Source organism: Triticum aestivum, chromosome 2A (assembly GCF_018294505.1).
Source record: "Triticum aestivum cultivar Chinese Spring chromosome 2A, IWGSC CS RefSeq v2.1, whole genome shotgun sequence".
In the NCBI taxonomy this organism is placed as follows: domain Eukaryota; kingdom Viridiplantae; phylum Streptophyta; class Magnoliopsida; order Poales; family Poaceae; genus Triticum; species Triticum aestivum.
Window position 1 is genome coordinate 748,328,264 of NC_057797.1, and position 20,111 is coordinate 748,348,374.

General features: G+C 48.7%; 1 protein-coding gene across 1 annotated transcript; it reads left to right on the forward strand.

Moving 5' to 3' along the window:
* The first annotated feature begins 13,367 nt into the window (after positions 1–13,367).
* On the forward strand, positions 13,368–19,887 carry LOC123190826 (ABC transporter B family member 19). Its single transcript, XM_044603557.1, has 9 exons — positions 13,368–13,975; positions 14,116–14,170; positions 14,547–14,923; positions 16,029–16,288; positions 16,387–16,703; positions 16,800–17,023; positions 17,105–17,930; positions 18,026–18,267; positions 18,451–19,887. Exons 1-9 carry the CDS (start codon positions 13,685–13,687, stop codon positions 19,657–19,659), a joined length of 3,801 nt encoding a protein of 1,266 aa, XP_044459492.1. The 5' UTR covers positions 13,368–13,684; the 3' UTR covers positions 19,660–19,887.
* Positions 19,888–20,111: the final 224 nt, after the last annotated feature.

Genomic DNA, 20,111 nt, shown 5'->3' on the forward strand with positions numbered 1-20,111 from the left:
CTGCTCGCTGACCTCGCCGAAACATTTGCCAACCTCAGAAGGCATGATATCAAGCTCAATCCATCAAAGTGCACATTCGGAGTTCCTGGTGGCAAGTTACTCGGTTTTCTCGTTTCCGAGCGAGGGATCGACGCTAATCCTGAAAAGATCGACACTATTCTCTGAATGAAACGCCCTGAGCGAGTGCACGATGTCCAGAAGCTTACTGGATGCTTGGCCGCATTAAGTCGATTCATCTCACGACTCGGTGAAAAGGCATTGCCTCTTTACCGACTGATGAAGAAGGCAGACAAGTTCGAGTGGACTCCAGAAGCTGATGCAGCGTTTGCCGAGCTAAAAGCTCTGCTCTCCACCCAGCCGGTGCTTGCTGCTCCAATCAGCAAAGAGCCTCTGTTGCTTTATATCGCAGCCACAGGACAAGTCGTCAGTACAGTGCTTACGGTCGAGCGGGAAGAAGAAGGAAAAGCTTTCAAAGTTAAGTGCCCAGTGTATTATTTGTCTGAAGTCTTGACTCCATCCAAGCAGAGATATCCTCATTATTAGAAGCTTGTGTATGGAATATACATGACCACAAAGAAGGTTGCTCATTATTTCTCTGATCATTCCATCACAGTCGTCAGCGACGCTCCACTATTAGAGATTTTGCACAACAGAGATGCAACTGGTCGAGTGGCGAAATGGGCGATTAAACTTCTTCCCCTTGATATCAAGTTTGAGGCAAAGAAAGCCATTAAGTCCCAGGCAATAGCAGATTTCCTCGCCGAGTGGATTGAACAGCAACAGCCGACTGAAGTTCACTCGGAGCATTGGACCATGTTTTTTGATGGCTCTAAGATGTTGAATGGTTCTGATGCTGGGGTTGTCCTGGTTTCCCCCAGAGGAGATAAGCTCAGATATGTGCTCCAGATTCACTTTGATTCCTCCAACAATGAGGCAGAGTATGAGGCCCTCTTATACGGATTGCGCATGGCCATTTCACTCGGCGTCCGTCGCCTGATGGTCTATGGCGACTCAGATTTAGTGGTCAACCAAGTGATGAAGGAGTGGGACGTGAGAAGCCCAGCCATGTCTGGATACTGCAGTGCAGTGAGGAAGCTGGAAAAGAAGTTTGAGGGGTTGGAGCTCCATGATATACCCCGACTGAAAAATCAAGCAGCTGATGATCTAGCGAAGATAGGTTCCAAGAGAGGGGCCATTCCGAGTGGTGTGTTCTTGGAACATATACACACTCTGTCAGTCAAAGAAGATCCTTTCACCGAAGAAGCTCCACAGCCCAAGAGTGCCACAGATCCGACTGAGGTTGAAGTCCCAGCAGTGGTCGACTTGGTCATGGAGGTCTTAGTGGTCATTCCCGACTAGACAGTTCCGTATATCGCGTATATCCTGAGAAAAGAACTTTCGGAGGATGAGGAAGAGGCTCGACAGATCGTCCGTCGATCTAAAGCCTTTACCGTAATCAAAGGACAATTATACAGAGAAAGCGCGACTGGAGTTGGTCAGAAGTGCATAACACCAGAAGAAGGTCGAATCATCCTCAATGATATCCACTCGGGAACCTGTGGTCATCATGCGTCCTCTCGGACCATCGTGGCCAAAGCATACCGAGCCAGATTTTACTAGCCAAAGGCGAATGAGATGGCAAAGGAAATAGTGGATAAGTGCGAGGGATGTCAGTTCTACTCGAATATGTCGCACAAGCCTGCATCAGCTCTGAAGACCATTCCACTCGTCTGGCCTTTCGCAGTATGGGGGTTGGACATGGTCGGTCCTTTGAGAACAGGGCGAAGTGGCTTCACGCATGTACTGGTGGCAGTCGACAAGTTCATCAAGTGGATTGAGGCTAAACCAATCAAGAACCTTGACGCCGGTGCTGCTGTTAGCTTCATCAGGGAACTGATATTCAGATATGGAGTCCCGCACAACATCATTACGGATAATGGGTCGAACTTTGACTCGGAAGAATTCAGAGATTTCTGCAACTCCCAAGGCACACGAGTCGACTACGCTTTGGTCGCCCATCCGCAGACGAATGGACAAGCAGAGCGAGCCAATGACCTGATTCTCAAGGGATTGAAACCCCGACTGATGCGTGATCTCAAGCATGCAGCTGGAACTTGGGTCGACGAACTTCCCTCGGTGCTTTGGGGACTGCGGACCACACCTAATCGGTCGACCGGAAGAACTCCATTCTTCTTGGTCTACGGAGCTGAAGCAGTCTTGCCGAGTGATCTTCTCCACAATGCTCCTCGAGTTGAGATCTACAACGAAGCAGAAGCTGAACAAGCGCGGCAGGACGCAGTCGACCTTTTAGAGGAAGAAAGGGAGATGGCTCTTATCCGATCGACCATCTACCAACAAGATTTGCGTCGTTTCCATGCCAGAAATGTGAGGGGTCGAGCCTTCCAGGAAGGAGATTTAGTTCTCCGAGTGGATCAGAAGAAACCACACAAGCTTGCTCCTTCTTGGGAAGGACCCTTCATCGTCACCAAAGTCCTCCACAACGGGGCGTATCGTCTTTACACCGTCGAACATAATATCGACGAGCCCCGAGCTTGGAACGCGGAACTACTCCGCCCATTTTACACTTAAGTTTATCACTCGGATGAGTTGCAATAAAGTACTTCTGTAGTTCATGGATCTCAAAATAATAGTGTCATAGTTCCTCCATAATTTTTGTCACTTTTTATTTTTGTCCAATAAAATTTTCCCCTCAGTGGGTGACTTAGCCGCGAATCCGTTTCGCCTAAGTTTGTAAAAATCCTTACCGAGTGGTGAGCCAGACTCCCACTCGGGGGCTTAGCTGCGAATCCGTTTCGCCTAAGATTAAATAAAATCCTACCGAGTGGTAAGCCAGACTTCCACTAGGAGGCTTAGCTGCAGTCCAAGGACTCGCCTAAGTTACCAAAATCCTACCAAGTGGTAAGCCAGACTTCCACTCGGAGGCTTAGCTGCAGTCCAAGTACTCGCCTAAGATTAAATAAAATCCTACCGAGTGGTAAGCCAGACTTCCACTCGGAGGCTTAGCTGCAGTCCAAGTACTCGCCTAAGTTGTCAAAATCCTACCGAGTGGTAAGCCAGACTTCCACTCGGAGGCTTAGCTGCAGTCCAAGTACTCGCCTAAGATTAAATAAAATCCTACCGAGTGAAGAGCAAACCTCTCACTCGGGGGCTTAGCTGCAGCCCAGCGCTCGCCTAAGTTATCAAAATCCTACCGAGTGAAGAGCAAACCTCTCACTCGGGGGCTTAGCTGCAGCCCAGCGCTCGCCTAAGTTATCAAAATCCTACCGAGTGAAGAGCAAACCTCTCACTCGGGGGCTTAGCTGCAGCCCAGCGCTCGCCTAAGTTATGAAAATCCTATCGAGTGAAGAGCAAACCTCTCACTCGGGGGCTTAGCTGCAGCCCAGCGCTCGCCTAAGTTATCAAAATCCTACCGAGTGAAGAGCAAACCTCTCACTCGAGGGCTTAGCTGCAGCCCAGCGCTCGCCTAAGTTATGAAAATCCTACCGAGTGAAGAGCAAACCTCTCACTCGGGGGCTTAGCTGCAGCCCAGCGCTCGCCTAAGTTATCAAAATCCTACCGAGTGAAGAGCAAACCTCTCACTCGGGGCTTAGCTGCAGCCCAGTGCTCGCCTAAGTTATCAAAATCCTACCGAGTGAAGAGCAAACCTCTCACTCGGGGGCTTAGCTGCAGCCCAGCGCTCGCCTAAGTTATCAAAATCCTACCGAGTGAAGAGCAAACCTCTCACTCGGGGGCTTAGCTGCAGCCCAGCGCTCGCCTAAGTTATCAAAATCCTATCGAGTGAAGAGCAAACCTCTCACTCGGGGGCTTAGCTGCAGCCCAGCGCTCGCCTAGGTTATGAAAATCCTACCGAGTGAAGAGCAAACCTCTCACTCGGGGGCTTAGCTGCAGCCCAGCGCTCGCCTAAGTTATCAAAATCCTACCGAGTGAAGAGCAAACCTCTCACTCGGGGGCTTAGCTGCAGCCCAGCGCTCGCCTAAGTTATGAAAATCCTACCGAGTGACGAGCAAACCTCTCACTCGGGAAGCTTAGCTGCAGCCCAGCGCTCGCCTAAGTGGATTAAGGAATAAGTCGACTGCAGTGAGCGTCTTGCTTTGAACCTGCAAAAGACATTTCGAGCCAAAAGCAATCATATTCAAACACCAAATTCAAGTTCAGATCGATACCTAAAGGAACCGAAAGTGCTCAGGCGCTAAGCCTGTTAAGGTTTATCGGTTACAACTCCACTCGGCATACCGAGGCAAATTTAAAGCGTCGAGCTCAGAAGAAGTTTTTTACCCCTCCTGTGGAGGGCTGGAAGGTGCAACAAACTCATCGAGATCAATTCCATCCGTGATCCGAGTGGCAGCAGCAAGGAAAGTTTCCATAAAGGACCCGAAGTCGTGTTTCTTGGTGTTGGCCACCCGGAGGGCAGCCAGCTTGTCTTCTCGCGCATCTTTGCAGTGGACTCGGGCCAGACACAGAGCAACATCTGCACCACACCGAGCCGAGGACTTTTTCCACTCCTGCACTCGACCAGGGACAACGTTCAAACGAGCCATCAGCGACTCGAGATCGTTCTGGAGTGTCTCCCCGGGCCAGAGCGTTGAGTCGATGCGAGATGTGGCGACCTTCAGCCTTGCAAGATAGTCCACGGCAGCTGCAACACGGGACTCCAGTCGGAAAACATTCATGGCAACTTCGTCGTTCACCGGAGAATTGACGGGGTCAAGGTTTGGTTCCAGCCGGCTAGTCTCTTCTTCAAAGTTTTGACAAAATTCTGCAAGGACGATCACCGAGTCAAGGCAATGGGCGAATGAAAAAAACCACAGTTGAAAATCATTGTTGAGCATAAAGGTTTACCTTCAAGCATAAGAAACAGCTTCTTGGCAAGACCACTCAGGAAGGCCTCCAGATCATTTTTCTTCTCAAGAGCAGCTTTCAGATTGGTATTTTCTTGTTCAAGCTTGGTAACTGAAGCTAACTTCTCGTCGGCAAGCTTGATCCTCTCAGCTAGTTCAAGGTCTTTTTTCCTTTGGGCCTCCCTCACCTTACCTGCAAGTTACAGCAAGATCAGATTTTGAAACAAATGAAGGGAAAAAGCAGTCGTCGAGGTCTCACCAAACATACCTTCGGTCTCCTCCTTTGCCTTCGTCAGATTCTCCTGAACCAGCTTCAAATTCAGCTCAAGCTGAATGTGCTTGTTTTCCAGTTCAGTGTAGCGAGCCGTAAGGTCACAGGAGTTCTGCGAAGAACCAATCGACTAAATGTCAAAGATAATTCACTTCCGAGTGGAAAAGGGAAAATCACGCGTTTCTAAGACTACAGCCAAATCCAAGCATTCGACCGTAGTCTCGGGGACTACACCCAGTGGGTGCACTCAGCGTGCCCCCACTAATCCTATTGAAGACAGAGTCGACCAGTCGACCGGTTTGCGAAATCCAGTCGCCATAGTCGAATGACGGAAAGACTGAAATTATAAAGCCTAAGGCCGACTGCCAGCAGTCGACCTTAGCCTTGGGGACTACACCCAGTGGGTGCACTCAGCGTGCCCCCACTAATCCTATTGAAGACAGAGTCGACCAGTCGACCTCAAAAAAAAGATGTATTCTTTAAGACTGTAACCGACTGCCAGCAGTCGACCACAGTCTCGGGGACTACACCCAGTGGGTGCACTCAGCGTGCCCCCACCGGTTTGCGAAATCCATTCGCCGTAGTCGAATGACGGAGAGACTGCCCTTATAAAGCCTAAGGCCGACTGCCAGCAGTCGACCTTAGCCTTGGGGACTACACCCAGTGGGTGCACTCAGCGTGCCCCCACCGGTTTGCGAAATCCATTCGCCATAGTCGAATGAGGGAGAGACTGAACTTATAAAGCCTAAGGCCGACTGCCAGCAGTTGACCTTAGCCTTGGGGACTACACCCAGCGGGTGCACTCAGCGTGCCCCCGCTAACACGGAGTTTAAATCAACACACCCAGTGGGTGACTACTATAAATTCTGGAAAGAAAAGTTTTTGATAGCATATCCTAACAGAACAAACGGTGGTCGACTGACCTGAACATTGCTTTGGAGGGCGGAACTGGCGTCGTAAGCTGCCTGGCTCGCATCCCGGATGGTCCTCAACTGCTCCATCATGATCCCTGCCTGGCGTATCGCCTCCTTCGCTGCGCCAGCTTGGTCCTCTGGGACGTGGTGCGTCGTGAAGAGGGAGGGCTGCGGAGCACTCGTCAGCGGATCTGCGAAGGACACAGTGTGTCGAGTGGCGTTTCCCTCCTCCGCGACCAGAGTCTCAGGCACCGTCACATCCTGGGGCACCCTGCTGGCAGACGCTTTCCTTCTCATTCTGTGCTTCAGCGGTTCCTCATCTTCATCATCATCAGGGAGAGTGATAATAACATTGGATGGAGCTACAGAAAAGAATCAGAATTAGAGATCATGAGTCAGTCGACTAGAAATGGTGTTAAGAGTATAGTACCAGGTTTTGAGGTTGCTGCGTCCTCCATCTCATGGTCGTCAGCCCGGGCTGAGGTCTCAGAAGAAGCAGCACTGCAACTCCAAAGAATCAGTCGACTAACTCCAGCGCCAACCAAAGATAAAGTTCACGCAAAACAAGAAGACTTAAGCAACATGATTACCCTGATATGGTGGGGATGGACACCTTCATCTTCGGCAGGTGCTTGGTCGGCTTTGACGGGGCCGCCCTGGGCTGCTTCGACGCCTTTTCAGTCGGCGTCGGAGAGGTGGTCCGTGGGCGCTTGGTCGACTGTGTGACAGTCGCAACCCCCTTGCCACGTTCAGTCGCAGGGTCATGGACAAGCTTCGACCGCCTTTCCGAGCGCGGTGGTGCAACCTCCTCCTCCTCCTCTTCCTCGTCCTCATCAACATCATCATCGTCGTCATCAGTGTCATCATCATCATCATCATCCTCAGCGGCGTCCGAGTCCCACTCCTCCTCCTGGCTCTCGCCCCCGCTCGCTTCTCCCTCCTCAGTCGGAGCTTGTGCTCTGTTGGGCATCAAGTACAGCTCAGTGAGGGCCTGATAGACATCCAGACAAAGATCAGTCGACTGATCGGCAGAGAAAACAAAAATAAATGCGACGAGAATACAATGGGAAGTGGAGCAGACATACTTTGTTTGGATCACTGTGGCAGTCGAGTGGAGGAATCCTTCTGGCTCCGCGAGGGTTGTCCTTGTTCCCAGTAACAGCAGCCATCCACCTTTCCAGAGTGGTATCGTCGACTGTTTCTGGATTGACCCGAGTCACATCCTCAGTCCCGCAGTACAACCACATGCAATGGCTCCGGAATTGAAGAGGCTGGATACGACGCCTAAGGAAAACCTCCAGGAGATCCATACCCGTCACTCCATCCCGAACCAACTAAACTACACGCTCCATCAGCATCTTCACGTCAGCTTTCTCCTCCGGAATCACCTTCAGAGAGGAAGGCTTGTTCACTCGGTCCATGGTGAACTGAGGGAGTCCACTCGACTGCCCCGGCGTCGACTGATCCTGGCAGTAGAACCAGGTCGACTGCCAGCCTCTGACTGACTCGGGAAATGTCATGGCTGGGAAGGTGCTCTTGCTCCTCACCGGGATCCCCAGACCCCCACACATTTGGACAACTCGGGTTTTTTCGTCGCCTGGGCTCGCCTTCTTCACGGTCTGAGAGCGACACGTGAATATGTGCTTGAACAAGCCCCAATACGGTCGACAACCCAGAAAACTCTCACACATGGACACAAACGCGGCAAGATAGGCGATAGAATTCGGGGTGAAGTGGTGGAGTTGCGCTCCAAAGAAATTCAAGAAACCACGAAAGAAAATGCTCGGCGGCAAAGAGAATCCGCGGTCGACATGGGTAGTCAGAAGCACGCACTCACCCTCTTCCGGCTGGGGCTGCCACTCTTTCCCCGGAAGCCTCGCAGCTCCATGAGGGATCAGGCCCTCGTTGGCCATGTCGAGGAGATCCTTCTTCGTGATGGTCGACTGGATCCAATCTCCCTGGACCCAGCCTTTCGGCAGGCGAGATCTAGACGAAGACCCGCCGCGGCTGGTGGATCTCCCCTTCGCCTTCTCCGTCGCCGACGCCTTCTTCGCGCGTTCCAGCGCCGCCGTCTTCTCCTTGACCATGGCTACCGGCGAGGCGCGCGAGGAGAGGTTGTGCGGAGGCGAGAGCGAGCGCATTGGGCGGAGACGAAGGGAGCAGAGGGAGAATGCTGAGGCACTGTTCAAAAAACCCTCGCCGGGCGCATTTATAAGATCCCTTCCGAGTGGATGAGAGGTGGGCCCGGTCGATCTAATCATATCCTGAAACAGTTGCGCGAGCGTGATACGTGGCGAAAAAAGCGGCGCGGGGATCGAGGCGTCTATGCCCCGTCCCATCCGAGCGCCGCAGACCGCTCCACTTCGCGCGCTCCCCCAAATTCCGTATCCCGCGGAATCTGCGAACGGCAGATCAGTCTGCCAGACGCAGGATTCCCTGCGATCCGTCGCTCGGAAATCGGCGAAGTCCAAAAGATCACTCGACGAAGAAAAAGAATGGATTGAGTCGACTGAAGAAAAGTTGCTCACTATCAACAAAGAGATTTTTTGGTTCAAAGCAACGCACGGCTAGCATGCGAAGGTTAATCGGAAACAACATCAACTCCTTCATCACTCAAGCCTCAATCCATTCGGGGGCTAATGATGGAGTCATGTACCTAGGGTAGGGTCAGAGACCTGATCTAAGTACCTTGCCCAGGGACATCCTTAGAAGAGATCACCTTCCAGTCGACCTACGAGGGACTCACTCGACTGACTTGAAGGACTCGACCATGAAGACTCACTCGACCACCAGAAGGTCAAGAGGCACTCTGCACTGCAACGGTCTGTAATTAAGTAGACTTTATGATAGTAAAGACACTTTATGTGGGGCGTTACCAGTAACGCCCCGGACTTAACGCACCTTAAACCCTTTCCTACGTGGGCTGGCTGGGGTCCTGGCGCACTCTATATAAGCCACCCCCCTCCACAGGTAGAGGGGTTCGGCACTCTGTAATCCATATACACATAATCCACTCGACCGCCTCCGGGCTCCGAGACGTAGGGCTTTTACTTCCTCCGAGAAGGGCCTGAACTCGTACATCTCTTGTGTTTACAACCTCTCCATAGCTAGGACCTTGCCTCCCCATAGCTACCCCCCACTCTACTGTCAGACTTAGAACCACGACAATGGGCACTTTCTTTTGTTGTCCTGTGTTGAGTTGCACACACTCCAATGGGATATAGTGCCATGTCTGCTCATTTCCCCCCTTCTTCCATCTCAATAAGACTCTTTCTTCTCTTCTTAGACAGCCTACCATAATGTTTTTCATACTGAGGTGGTTTCACCTCAATTCCAATAATCTTTTGCCATGATCTTTCATCTCTGCAAGGCATTATAATCTGGCGGTATGAATGCTTGAAGGTATTTGTGCTATATGAAAGACACACCTTGTCCTCTGGATTGATCCTCTCGTACCTAAAGCAAGAAATTGCATGTCTACAAGGGATTCCTCTTAACTGCCAACTCCCACATTCACACTTATCTTTGTAGACATCCACCATATATTTTCCTGTGAGACCATGCACTAGAAAAATTCCTTTCCCAGTTGGTAGAGGTTCACAAATTTTGGCCATTTGCACCTATTTGTCCAATTTCTTTCTTATCTTTGGACATATGATTTCACAAATATGTTCAACCTCATTATTCTTGGCATAATATCTTGTCATGGGTTGGTTAAATTTTTCTGTAACATGGATCTTATAGGCATTTCTCTTGCTTAAATGATATACCTTGAGTTTGAAAAGTGAATGGAGTTCAACATAAAAAAGAAGTGCAATGAGTATCATGCAACAAAAGATGTCGAAAACACTTGTTAAACACTTCACATGTATTGTTCAGTAGCAAGTCATACTTGGGAAATGTAGTGAAGAAAGCTCTGCACCATGAGCTAGGTTCAATTACATCTAAGTACTTATATGCATCCTGGTTTAGCACCCGCATGTCATCCATATGTTTTCTCCAATCAAGCCTATTATAGGATCTTGCAATAGCCCGCAAATTGTTCGTCAAGTTTTCCCCCTTGAATTTTTTGTTAATTCTGGTATAGGTGTGATACGTCCAGTTTGCATCATGATTTCCTACTGTTATTTATCTTGTTTTGAAGTTATATTTCACATTATGATGCAACTATAATGCCCTTTCTCTCTTAAAATGCAAGATACATGAAAAGATCGAGATTACCGGCGGCTGGAATTCTGACCTGGAAAAGCTACAACAGAGAGAACAAATCTCTGGATCTCAAAACAACATGAAATTTTATGGAGATTTATTTTTGAATATATAAATAGTTTGGAAGAAAATAGTGCTGAACAAGAGCCTCAATGGGCCCACAAGCCATGGGGGCACGCCCTACCCCCCAGGGCGCGCCACCCAGGCTTGTGGGCCCCATGAAGGTCCATTGCCGGCGATCTTCTCCTATATGAAACCATTTACCCTGAAAATAAAGAAGAGAGGACTGAACACATGATATGAGAAACATACAAATAATAAAAGTGCAGGAATTGCAAGTCACGTTTGGTATAGATTTCTACACGATTGTAAAACACAAGAATTGCACAATGTAGTTGTGTGGATGTTTCATAGTAATTTGGACACATGCTGCATTGGATTCGTAGATGAAGTGAAAACATTTGGTTTGAATAATTATTTAAAATACTCCAAAAATGTGTAGAAAAGAAAATGATCGATAAGAATTATGAGACCAATGCCACAATACAAAGGTTAAGTAGGAAAATTTTCCTATATGTTTCCATTCATATGAAAATCTAAAAATTCATTTGTTCCAAACAGGCCTAACCATTTTGCTGCGGGGTGAGAACCACATGTATTATCGAAGGGGAGTCTATATTCGTGTCGTTCATTTCGCACACAACCATTAATGCCCCAAATTCATTTTGCAAAAATAAATAATATAAATATTATTACCTGTATGGTATATTTCTAACACTTTTATTTGCCGATGCATGCCATCCAAAATATTGCAATAATGTTAGAGTCCAAACTTGATGATAGTATAGGGATGAGGGCGAAAAATTAGTTGGCAAAAAAACATGACGGTTGTGTCTCTCTACTTATTTAATTGGTTGCACATTTATCATCGCTTTCATTCTAGCGACCCTCCATCACTTTTGCCTCTCAATCTCAGGAACAACGAACTATTTTGTTTATGTGTGCACTATTTCCTGGTTCCAAGTTATCGGCCCTGTGCTGGCTAAAGTTAAATATAATTATTTATACTAAAAACTCTTATATTTTCAAATTGTTTAAGATGTATTTTTATTAGTGTATAACAAAACTAATATGTTGTGCTAAAGTTAAGTCATGTTTTCTGACTAAAAGATACATATTATTTTTAATTTGGCTACATCACGTCTTGAAAAGATCTTTAACAATTTCTCTTAAAATGTGAGAAAAACAAAAGACAAAATCATGCCTTGAAAAGATCTTTAACAATTTCTCTTAAAATGTGAGAAAAACAAAAGACAAAATCACGCCTTGAAAAGATCTTTAACAATTTCTCTTAAAATGTGAGAAAAACAAAAGACAAAATCACGTATCTCATAAGATAATTTTGTGTCACATGCATGAGTATGGTGCATATGTCTTTTGTGTATCCTTAACTGTCTTGGTAGAGTTCTATAGATTGTATGGTATAAGTATACGTTGATAGGTGTTTCTAGTTTGGGATTACGAAATTAAAAAAATCTACAGTATAGATGGTGTATAACAGGATATTATCATTGAATCATTAGCATATTGTTTTATTTTTCGGGTGTCAAATGTGTCTTGCATACAATAGTGAGTTCAATAATCTATTGATGGCAGCTGTTTGGATTGTACTTGCATTGTTGCAGCTAATATAGTCTTTACTACGACTTATAAGGAGTTGATCGGAGAGCGACTAGCAGCCTGTCGAAAAATAGCTCTGATACCAACCAGTGGGCTATTTGAACAAATCACAAGGGCTCGTTTGATTCAATGCAAATCATAGGATTTTTTGTGGATTCAATCCTCAGAAACTTTTCATATGCACATTTGTCTGATTGGCAAGATTGAAATCTTTACGTTTTTTCTTCTAAGGATTGCTTCAAACTATGTTCTCAAGGAAACTTACATCCACTCAATTCTCTCGTTTCAATTCCTCATTTTTCTTTCCCTGTGATGTCAAATACCTGTTGATGCAAATTCACGTATTTTTCCAATCTCATTGGATTGAAAATGACATGCCACTCTAATCTTGCATTTTTTTAATTCATGTGTTCTGTGAATCTTGTGAATCAAAATGCCCTAAGGCCCCGTTTAGAACACATGATATGAGAAACATACACATAGAAAATGTGTAGGAATTGCAAGTCATGTCTTGTATAGATTTCTACATGATTGTCAAACGCAAGAACTGTAAAATGTAGTTGTTTGGATGTTTCACAGTAATTTAGATACATGTTGCATTGGATTCTCAGATGAAGTGAAAACATTTGGTTTGAACAACTGTTTAAAATTCTCCAAAAATATGCTGAAAAGAAAAGGACCGTATAGGAATTTTGAGAACCAATAACACAATGCAAAGGTCAGATATGAAAAATTTCACAAATGATTATATTCATATGAAAAATGAATATTTTTTTACAAACGGGCCTAACTATTTTGATGTGGGGTTAGAGCCACCTGCACAATCAAATGGGAGTCTGTAGTCATGTCGTTCATTTCGCAGGCAGCCATTAATGCCCCAATATCGTCCCACAAACATATGCAATTCTTTAGCCATGCATTAATGCATGAAAAGTATCACCACGACAAGAGGATCGCGTCGAATACGAAGAGTATCTTTTTTGGGCGGGATGATCATGTTAATTGTGAAGAATACCAATCTTTAGGAAGGATCACATTAATTTTAAAAACATCTTTGACCATCGTACAAGAGGATTATCCGTTACTTATGAAAAGCACCTTTCTTTGGCAGAAAATCGCATTATAACTACGAAATATATCATCAAACATTGGACATGATCGAACCAATTATGAAAAGTATCATGGACGAAAGATCACTGCTAAAACTATGTATGCATCGTTGCAACACGGGCAATTAGATCGTGTAACTCCCTTCGTGATCATGATGGGGTAGATCGAAACTGATGTGAACTGTGCCGTGTAGATTGTGTGGAAGATTGAGGGGCTACTAGTAATTTTCGATCGCATGCATGATTGTCTGGGAAAAGGAAAACAGAGCGAGTGAGGTTAAAAGCTCACCGCGAGTGAGGCCACCACTCCACCCCACTCCACCAGTTGGTCTGATCTTCTGACCCCGCCGCGCCTCGGCGCTCTCCTCTTTATCTCTCGCCCCGAGGCCCTGCCTGCTTCTGACCACCGCGGCGCGGAGCACAAAGGCACCACCCTCCTCCCCCCTCCCTTCCCAGCCCGCAGACCTCTCCTGCACGTCACGAAACCCGAGGCGAGAGCCGGAGCCCCAATCCAAGAAAGCAAGGCCAAGCAGTGCCGCCTGCCTCGCCGTCCAATGCACCTGCGCGCGGCGGCGTCAATGGCGGCCTGAGCGCGTGTGCGAGCGAGCGAGCGGGCGAGGGTTGGACGGGCTGCGCACTGCGATGGCGGACCCGGCGGCGGACGGTAAGGCGGAGAAGATGGCGAACGGGTCGGCGGGGTGCGATGCGGCGGCGGCGGGGCAGGGCAAGAAGCGGGCGGACCAGGCGGTGGCGTTCCACGAGCTCTTCTCCTTCGCCGACCGGTGGGACCTGGCGCTCATGGCGCTCGGCACCCTCGGCGCGCTGGCGCACGGCGCCGCCATGCCCTTCTTCTTCCTGCTCTTCGGGGACCTCATCAACGGCTTCGGCAAGAACCAGACCGACCTCCGCGCCATGACCGACGAGGTCGCCAAGGTCCGTACTACTAGTACTACATCGCCCGCTCCACTCCTACTGTTCGATCTTCTGTCCGATTTGTTTTCGGATCATTCCTCTCGCAAAGGTCACCAGTGTTCGTTCACCACTGATTGGTTTTCCTCGCTCCTCCATTGCAGTACGCGCTCTACTTCGTCTACCTCGGACTGGTGGTCTGCGTCGCCTCCTACGCAGGTGAGCTCCTCGTCTCCGTCCGGCGCACCCTCCACATCTCCGCAAAATACCCAGCACGCCCCTCTCCTCTCGCTTCCTCCGGCGCACTACGGCTGGGTACACGAATAGCAAGAACTACAGGGTCCTATGCGCAAAGCTAGATCTGGTCATGGCCTGTGGGGCATCTCTCGGAGACCACCCCACTCACTAACACAAGTCCCGTCCCGTCGCCATCCCACCACAAACAGGAACAAATTAACAATAATTATGTTTGTCGCCTTCTCCGGCGTGTTCGACCTCGCCGGAGTTCTCGCCGGCGCCGGTGGAAGTCGTTGCAGTACCATCTTGGAATCAATGTGACTGAAGCTGTAACACTCTTTGTTTGGGTTCTTGGCAGAGATCGCGTGCTGGATGTACACCGGGGAGCGGCAGGTGATCGCGCTCCGGAAGGCGTACCTGGACGCCGTGCTCCGGCAGGACGTGGGGTTCTTCGACACGGACGCGCGCACGGGGGACATCGTCTTCGGCGTCTCCACCGACACGCTGCTCGTGCAGGACGCCATCGGCGAGAAGGTGGGCAACTTCATGCACTACCTGGCCACCTTCTTCGCGGGCCTCGTCGTCGGCTTCGTCTCCGCGTGGCGGCTCGCGCTGCTCAGCGTCGCCGTCATCCCGGCCATCGCCTTCGCCGGCGGCCTCTACGCCTACACGCTCACCGGGCTCACCTCCAAGAGCCGCGAGTCCTACGCCAATGCCGGCGTCGTCGCAGAGCAGGTAACAATAATTGATTCTTACTCCTAGTCAATAGGATATTTGTCGTGGATCCGCTTAGGATATGTGTCGGATTAATCTATGCATCATGGTAGTGCGTCCATGGACTTCCCTGCCTGAATTCAGGGTGGTGGGTAGGTGGGGTGGTAATTTTCTGGTGGTGCCTGCTGATCAGGAACCAAACATGAGAAAATCTTTGTATTCTTATGCAGCATGACAACTGAGAACTGACCAACATCGCTTTAATGCTTTTGAACCTTTGTTCCTCGGGAATCCTATGAGCAATTCCATAACTAGGGTGGGGGCAGCGCATTGCGCCGGAATTGTCGTTTGTTTGTGCTTCAAGGAGACTTACACGACATGCTATCCTTCTAGCCATAGTGTCCCACTGAGCCTACGTTTAGATTTGGTTTTCAGAGTGCCTACAAATATCGTCTCTCATTTTATTTTCTTAATCAACTAGGTCCAGCAAATTTTACTCTATCTTCAGCAGAAAAAAAGCATATTAAATGTCGCTGATTAATAAAGTTTTTCGTGGATATCTTGGTTATTTTAAGGGGAACATAGAGAATAACTGAAGAAGACAACATGTGGTATTCAAAAAGGAAAACTAAGGATGATGTGTGATGACAGTGGAATATAGGAGGTTGGGTACGACTATTTTTGGGCATAGGATGTAGACAGTCAACCGTGGATAGCAGGGAGTTGGTGTATATGCTTTTCTGGTATTCCAAAAGAAAATCCACCCATATGCTACCGGAATTGTTTATTTATGGGTCATGTGCACATAAAGCGCTAAAATGCTTTGAAACACGTGCAATTTTCTTTTCATCGGAGTTTAAAGGTGCTTTAGCCAGTTGTTTTCTGAAAGAAGTGCTTAAACTAGTTATCCTTATGCTCTGTTACTGCCTACAATTACTTGACCTAGTTATATACTTATGCTCTACTATTGCCTAGAATTACATGAGTTTATATTGATTTACTACACTTTATAGAACTAACTGTAAACAATGTTCTATATTGTCACTGTGATGTAACTCCTGGAATCAAGTTGCTTGGAACCTCACACCTAGTGCTGACTATGAATTGGTTTGTCATTCTCTCACAGGCAATTGCGCAAGTTAGAACAGTCTACTCATTTGTTGGAGAGAGCAAAGCTCTGAATTCGTACTCTGAAGCAATCCAGAATACACTGAAGCTTGGTTACAAAGCCGGGATGGCAAAGGGTCTTGGTATTGGGTGCACTTACGGGATAGCGTGCATGTCATGGGCGCTAGTATTCTGGTATGCTGGTGTCTTCATCAGGAATGGGCAGAGCGACGGTGGCAAGGCCTTTACTGCAATCTTTTCTGCAATCGTTGGTGGCATGTAAGTAAAAATTCTTCGTTCTGTTTCATCTATTTTCCCTTGTTTGTTGTTGCTGCTCTGACGTCTCTGGTGTCGTTGCTTGAACTTTGGTTCTGCAGGAGTCTTGGCCAGGCATTCTCCAACCTTGGAGCGTTCAGCAAAGGGAAGATTGCGGGATACAAACTGTTGGAGGTCATTCGCCAGAAACCCTCCATAGTTCATGATCATAAGGATGGCAAGTTGTTGGCGGAGGTCCACGGAAATATTGAGTTCAAGGATGTTACTTTCAGTTATCCATCAAGGCCTGATGCCATGATCTTTCGGGATTTCTCTCTGTTCTTTCCTGCTGGGAAAACTGTTGCAGTTGTTGGAGGCAGTGGGTCTGGAAAGAGCACTGTCGTGGCTTTGATAGAAAGGTTCTATGATCCTAATGAAGGTAATACCTGACTAATCACTGAGGCCTCATGTGTTATTATTTCTTTATATATATCTTCAGTTGGATCTTATCCCCTTAAATTCCCTTGAATTGCAGGCCAGGTTTTGCTGGACAATGTTGATATCAAGACACTTCAATTGAGGTGGCTGAGGGATCAAATTGGACTAGTAAACCAAGAACCTGCCCTTTTTGCAACTACTATCATTGAGAATGTACTTTATGGAAAACCTGATGCCACAATGGCAGAAGTTGAGGCTGCAGCAACTGCATCCAATGCTCATAGTTTCATCTCTCTCCTGCCCAATGGATACAACACAATGGTTAGTCTACTTTTATATGTTTCACAACATCAAGTCTGGTTGAATCAATCGATTATTTATTTGTTTGTATTTCTTTCATAGGTTGGGGAGCGAGGAATTCAGCTATCTGGTGGTCAGAAACAGCGTATTGCGATTGCTCGTGCTATGCTGAAGGACCCCAAGATACTGCTCCTTGATGAAGCTACCAGTGCTTTAGACGCAGACTCAGAGAACATTGTGCAAGAAGCTCTAGACCGCCTGATGGTTGGGAGGACTACCGTAATTGTTGCGCACCGTCTGTGCACCATCAGAAATGTAAACATGATCGCGGTGTTACAACAAGGCCAAGTTATTGAGACTGGGACACATGATGAACTTTTAGCAAAGGGAACCTCCGGAGCATATGCCTCCCTGATCCGTTTTCAGGAAACGGCACGTAACAGAGATCTTGGTGCTGCCTCTACCCGTAGGTCGCGCTCGATGCACTTGACTAGCTCTCTGTCCACCAAATCTCTGAGCCTCAGGTCGGGAAGTTTACGGAACCTGAGCTATCAGTACAGCACTGGAGCAGATGGGCGCATCGAGATGATCTCAAGCGCAGATAATAGCCTCAAATACCCAGCACCACGTGGTTACTTTTTCAAGCTCCTAAAACTGAATGGTCCTGAATGGCCGTATGCGGTGTTGGGTGCTATTGGTTCTGTTCTATCTGGATTCATTGGTCCAACATTCGCCATTGTTATGGGTGAAATGCTTGATGTGTTCTACTACCAGGACCCCGTTGAAATGGAGAAGAAGACAAAACTTTATGTGTTCATCTATATTGGCACAGGCATATACGCCGTAGTTGCTTATCTTGTGCAGCATTACTTCTTCAGCATAATGGGAGAAAATCTTACAACCAGAGTTAGGAGGATGATGCTGTCTGGTATGCATTTCTTGCTGCACCATAAAAAGATCATAATCATTGTACTTTTGTGGTCCCATACTAAACTTACAGTAAATCTTTGACATTTGCTGCAGCGATACTTAGGAACGAAGTTGGTTGGTTTGATGAAGAAGAAAACAACTCTAGTCTCGTGGCTGCTCGTGTAGCAGTTGATGCGGCTGATGTGAAGTCGGCGATAGCTGAGAGGATATCAGTTATACTGCAGAACATAACATCCCTGATGACATCTTTCATCGTCGGTTTTATCATTGAGTGGAGAGTGGCGATCCTTATTCTGGCCACTTTCCCTCTTCTTGTGCTTGCCAACTTTGCTCAGGTAATTTCCTCGAAGTCAACCAGTTTTTTCAGTACTGAACAGTATCTCACTCTAGGATAATGCAAATGATAAAAGAGACCAGTTTAGTGCACTTCTCTGAATCAAAATCTATATCAGAACCAAATATACCAAATGCAACTGGATATGGTCTAAACTTTGTGTTGTTTCTTTTGATGCTTGCAGCAACTTTCGATGAAGGGCTTTGCTGGTGACACAGCAAAAGCACACGCCAAGAGCAGCATGGTTGCCGGTGAAGGCGTGAGCAACATCCGCACCGTGGCGGCCTTCAACGCTCAGAACAAGGTCATGTCTCTCTTCAGCCATGAGCTGCGCATACCAGAGGAGCAGATCCTGCGCCGCAGCCAGACCGCGGGCCTTCTGTACGGCCTCTCGCAGCTCTGCCTCTACTGCTCGGAAGCGCTCATTCTCTGGTACGGTTCTCATCTGGTGCGGTCACATGGGTCGACCTTCTCCAAGGTCATCAAGGTCTTCGTCGTCCTTGTCGTGACCGCCAACTCCGTCGCCGAGACGGTCAGCCTTGCACCAGAGATCGTCCGTGGTGGCGAATCTATCCGCTCCATCTTCGGCATCCTCAACAGGGCGACGAGGATCGAGCCCGATGACCCGGAGGCAGAGCGGGTCACCACTGTTCGCGGCGACATTGAGCTGCGGCATGTCGACTTCTCGTATCCGTCTCGCCCTGACATTGAGATATTCAAGGATTTCAACCTGAAGATCCAGGCCGGGCGCAGCCAGGCTCTGGTGGGAGCTAGTGGTTCTGGTAAGAGCACCGTCATTGCGCTCATCGAGCGGTTCTACGACCCGACAGGGGGCAAGGTGATGATCGACGGCAAGGACATCCGGAGGCTGAACCTCAAGTCCCTGCGGCGCAGGATCGCGCTGGTGCAGCAGGAGCCGGCGCTCTTCGCCTCCAGCATCCTGGAGAACATCGCGTACGGCAAGGAAGGCGCGACGGAGGAGGAGGTGGTCGAGGCGGCCAAGACGGCCAACGTGCACGCGTTCGTGAGCCAGCTCCCCGACGGGTACCGGACGGCGGTGGGCGAGAGGGGCGTGCAGCTGTCGGGCGGGCAGAAGCAGCGCATCGCCATCGCCAGGGCGGTGCTCAAGGACCCGGCCATCCTGCTGCTGGACGAGGCGACGAGCGCGCTGGACGCCGAGTCGGAGAGCGTGCTGCAGGAGGCGTTGGAGCGGCTGATGAAGGGGCGGACGACGGTGCTGGTGGCGCACCGGCTGTCGACGATCCGCGGCGTGGACCGCATCGCCGTGGTGCAGGACGGGCGCATCATCGAGCATGGCGGGCACTCGGAGCTCGTGGCGCGGCCCGAGGGGGCCTACTCGCGGCTGCTGCAGCTGCAGAACCACCGCAACTGATGGAAGAGCATGATTGATACCATTTGACAGCTTCGTCTTGGTGGGTGGGCGGATGGATGGAGGCTTGATTTTTGTGGGTGGTGGTGGTCTGGTCTAGTGGGTGTAGATACTAGGGCGACCGTGTGTTACTGGTCTCTTTTCTTTATGCTTGAACTGCAAACCTTGTGATCTGGTCTTGATCTGTATCTTCTCCGTGATGAAATGCATGATGCAACTCTCGTTTTTCTCGCTGTTTTCTCCCGTGTGATGTGTGATGCAACCTTGTGTTGTGTCTCGAATTGATCCGTTCAGCGGTCATTCCCTCCTAACCAGAGCTGGTCGTGGAACGCCCGACGCTCGCCACACCCATCTCCCTTTTCCCCTCTCCGCCGCCAGAGGGCGGGCGCCACTGGGCAAAGTCCGTGTGGCGTCGGTGTTGGCGGACCCTCTCCGCCGCCAGGAACGCCCGTCGC